Source organism: Octodon degus, unplaced genomic scaffold (assembly GCF_000260255.1).
Source record: "Octodon degus isolate 3935 unplaced genomic scaffold, OctDeg1.0 scaffold00002, whole genome shotgun sequence".
NCBI classification, from domain to species: domain Eukaryota; kingdom Metazoa; phylum Chordata; class Mammalia; order Rodentia; family Octodontidae; genus Octodon; species Octodon degus.
This window is the reverse complement of record NW_004524578.1, coordinates 15,403,240-15,407,239: the sequence shown is the minus strand read 5'-3', so window position 1 is coordinate 15,407,239 and position 4,000 is coordinate 15,403,240. Positions and strand designations below refer to the sequence as shown.

Genomic DNA, 4,000 nt, shown 5'->3' with positions numbered 1-4,000 from the left:
AGAAGAAGAAGAAGAAGAAGAAGAAGAAGAAGAAGAAGAAGAAGAAGAAGAAGAAGAAGTAGTAGTAGTAGTAGTAGTAGTAGTAGTAGTAGTAGTAGTAGTAGTAAAGGGAGTGTAGGGCAAAATTTCAGTAAGAAGAAAGCAATGTTATCTTCAGGGTGGCTCTCTTTGTTTCTTCCATGGTGCTGGAGTTTTTGAGACAGAAAACCCCTGCTTTGGGCCAGTGTGTTCTGGGAAGAGTAAGCAGGCAAGAGTAAGAGTAAGAGGTCTTAAATAAGCAAAGAGAGAGAAACACAGGTGGCTTATACTGGCTTTCTCTGAGTCTTGGAAAAGGAAACTAAATGGAAATGTGGTGGCTATAACATAGTCCACCCCAGGACAGTCCTTAGAGAGATCGAGGCCAAAGTCTTAGGCGTATTTAAGGACATGTGTTCCTAGACCTGCCTCTCTGCATATGCCCCTCTTGGGAAAAGTTCCCACAGTCACAGCCTGGATCACAATGCAGGGATTTGGCATTCTACTCCTGCCCATCCATCTTCCACTCTTGTGGCAACTGACTCAGGCCGTATTTCTAAATCAGGAAAACATGCAAGAGCAAATTCTCGGCAGATAATTTAGTAAAATTCCAGTATTAAGTAAGTTAAGGAGAGGATAGCTTTAAAAGCATTGATTCTCTCATGGAATACTTTAGATTTGGAACTGGGAAAAGATGACAGTAAGATATCCACACTGACTTCAATTTTGCTGGATGGCTGTCCAGTGTTGGGTGGCTAGCACTCCTTAAACATCCCCATCAGCCACCTGGGCACTACTAGAGAAGGGCTCACTGGCTATCTTATGGCCTTGTGGTACAGCTAACTCCTCTGAAGATAGGAGCTGTTTAGAATGCTTACTAAAACACTCAGCAATAACTACCAACTTACCAACAAGATAGAAATCTACAGGCTTCTTGAGCTCTGTTCACCTCTGATCAGTAAAGCTCATGTATAGGGAGTGAAGTTACATGTTTTTAAAGTAGTCAATGAAAGAGTTAGTTGGTATAAATGTAGGTCTGAAATATGAGCTAAACAGCTACCTGCTTATGCCCACAGGGAAATCCCAGGGGATTTCTCAGAGCTCCAGGGGAAGGCATTTTTCTAGATAACTATAATCGCTATATGGTAAGGAAAACAAGTTGCTAGCCTCATTATTGTTTAGGAAATCCTGAGACCTTTCAAATCTTGTGCCTTGCCAAGCTCCAGATGGGAGTGACACACCTTCTGGCTATTCTTTTTTTTTTTAATGTTTTATTTACTTATTTGGTACAGGGTGTCACTACCCAGCTCAGACTCATAGCGATCCTCCTGTCTCAGCCTCTCCAGTGCTGGGATTACAGGCATGTGCCACCATGCCCAGGGCTGGCATGTCATACATCACTGGGGATTGAACTCCTAGGTCCTTGCACTTGCCAGGCAGGTGCTTAGACCACTGAGCTATCTCCCTGCCCCTTTCTAGCTACTCTTTAATGGGGGTTATGCTTTACACAAAGTCATGGTTCCCCTTTTCCTTTGTTTATTTATTTAATGTTTGTTTGCTTGTTTGCTTTTGTATTTTAGAGAAGGGTCTACAGGGTATTCAGAGTTTCACTACTAGATTGGACTCATAGTGATCTGCCTGTTTACAGTGTCCCAAGAGCTGTGATTACGGGCATGCGCCACTAGGCCCAGTCTAAATTGCTGTCCCAGAGCACCCTTGAGCACAGGATCAGCATGGCCTTTTTCCTTTAATAGTGATATATTTGTACAGATCCCTTCAGATTCTCCAATTGATTGACTTTATGGTTTATGTATACAAGGTGAATGAGAAGAAGCTTTGCTGATAAACAAGTAATCAAAATTCCATCTCATTATTCTCTACAAAGACTTCTTGAGGTCTTCAAGAAAAGTTTTCTTCCTTATACATAGCATTTACCAATGAAAATAGCTAGAAAACTTTGCCCATTTCCTCCTCTAATGTGGATGCTTCATATTATTTCAAAAGACTGGGTGGGAAGGAGCAGAGCTGAAAATAAAACTAGCACTGAGTAGGTGCTATGTGGCAGTCACAGCCAGGAGCATTGTCAACCAGCTCTACTAGCTTTACAATGGACTGAAGTGTGCCTACTTTGTTACCTAAGGACCTAAGGATGTAGTTAAGTTAAAATGAGGCCATTTGGGATAGGCCATATCTTAACTGTGTCCTGAAAGAAAGAGGACATTTAAAACACAGAAAGAGACATCAAGATACTCATGCACAAAATAAATAAGTTAAAAAAAAAAAAAAGACAACCATCTTCCTGAGACCATGCCAGGAGCCTCAGAAGAAATACAACCTGCCAACATCCTGGACTTAGATATTCAGCTTTCAGTACTGTTGGAATATTAGCTTCTAGGGCTGGCCAAATAGCTCAGTGTATTAAAGCACCTGCAAGGAGGCACAGGGGTCAGGAGTTCAATCCCCGGGCCTGCTGTGCCAGCCCCACCCTCAGGGTGCACTGATATGGCAATTGAGACTGGGCGTGGTGGCACATGCCTATAATCCCAGCTCTTGGGAGGCTGTAAATGGGCAGATCACTAGAAGTCTGATATAGTAGTGAGACCCTGAACACCTTGTAGACCCTTCCCTAAAATTAAAAATAAAAATAAAAATAAATTAACTTCTGTTGTTTAACACACAGATGGTGGTATTTTGTTATGGCATACCTAATAGGTTAACAGTAGTAATTATTGTCACTATAATTTTATAAAGGAAGAAACTGAGGTAAAATAGATTAGGCATCCGTGTTACAGGACTTATAAGAACTAGGATCAGAGTCACACTTAGGTCTTCTCAAATTCCTTTTCTTGCAGAGGATATTAGATCTAAATAATTGTCACTTTCATTCTGTCTACCACAAGGGAGCTTAAGAAGTGGAAAGAAAGCCTATTACACATGAGGTAGGAGGTATAGAATCTAATTTATTAATAAAAATGTCTCCATATGGAATAAAATTAACATGAATTTTAGTTAGAAATTCAGTTTTCATGATTCATGATCTGTATGAATTCAGGCAATTATTTCACTCTTCTAAGAAGCTTTTTCCACTTAGATATAAAATCATAGTTCTAAGTACCGAATTGGTATATTAATTAAAAATAACCAAAATGGCAAATAAGTATCAAACGATGTGCCACTATGTACCCCAGAACTCACCTGGAGGAATCTCTTAAGAATAATGAGATAAAAACAAATGAAAAAGCTGGTTAAGGTTGTTGCCCTCAATGAGGAGCTTCAGGGCTCTAGTAAGATTTGTGGAGTGAGGATCATTCTGGACAGATGTACTGCATGGCAGCACTGTGCCTTAACTGTCCTATGAAATGAAGAAAAGCTTCCTTTCCCCTGAAGTAAGTCTTTTTCACTTGATGGTACTAACAGCGAACCCCAGAAAGCAGTACTATGTGAGCCACAAGGAAAACCATCTCCAGGAATCAGCTCAAGCATTTTACGCAGTGAAGGAGATGAAAAATAACGCCATCTCCCTAGTCTCTGGATTGCCACGCCTTCTTATTTCTCTGGCTGGAACCACACATATTCCCCACCAGCACCCTCATTCCTACCAGACCCCACATGGTTTCCAGGCGCCCCAGCCCAGGTCTAGAAGCCACCCAGAGGCCACAATAGAGTCACTTACCACTGGAGGCGAACACACGCAGAGCCCAGAGACAATGGAGGAGGTTGTGGCTGTGGGACAAGTTTTTCCTGGCCAGGATCAGTGTCACATCAAGCGCTTCCAATTCTAACGCCTTGTGCCCGAACTTTTTGTCTAGAAACACAAAGCCATCACTCTTAGATTTCACATTGATCCTGATGCCTGCAACATGTGCGGAGCACAGAAAGGGAAGATGGTAGAGGGAGTAGCTACAGTCAATGACCAACTAAAACATCCTGCAAAATACGTTCCCAGGCAAAAAAAAAAAAAAAAAAAAAAAAAAAAAAAAAAAAA

At 41.4% G+C, this 4,000-nt stretch overlaps 1 protein-coding gene across 3 annotated transcripts in view; it reads right to left on the bottom strand.

Annotated features, from left to right (window-relative positions):
• The window catches only part of Agbl1 (ATP/GTP binding protein like 1), a 958,008-nt gene that overhangs the window by 878,660 nt on the left and 75,348 nt on the right, over positions 1-4,000 (bottom strand). For all 3 annotated transcript variants that reach the window (XM_023710175.1, XM_023710176.1, XM_023710177.1), the window contains exon 4: positions 3,689-3,820. In XM_023710175.1, coding sequence (XP_023565943.1) covers positions 3,689-3,820 — 132 coding nt within the window. The remainder of the gene's footprint in view (positions 1-3,688; positions 3,821-4,000) is intronic.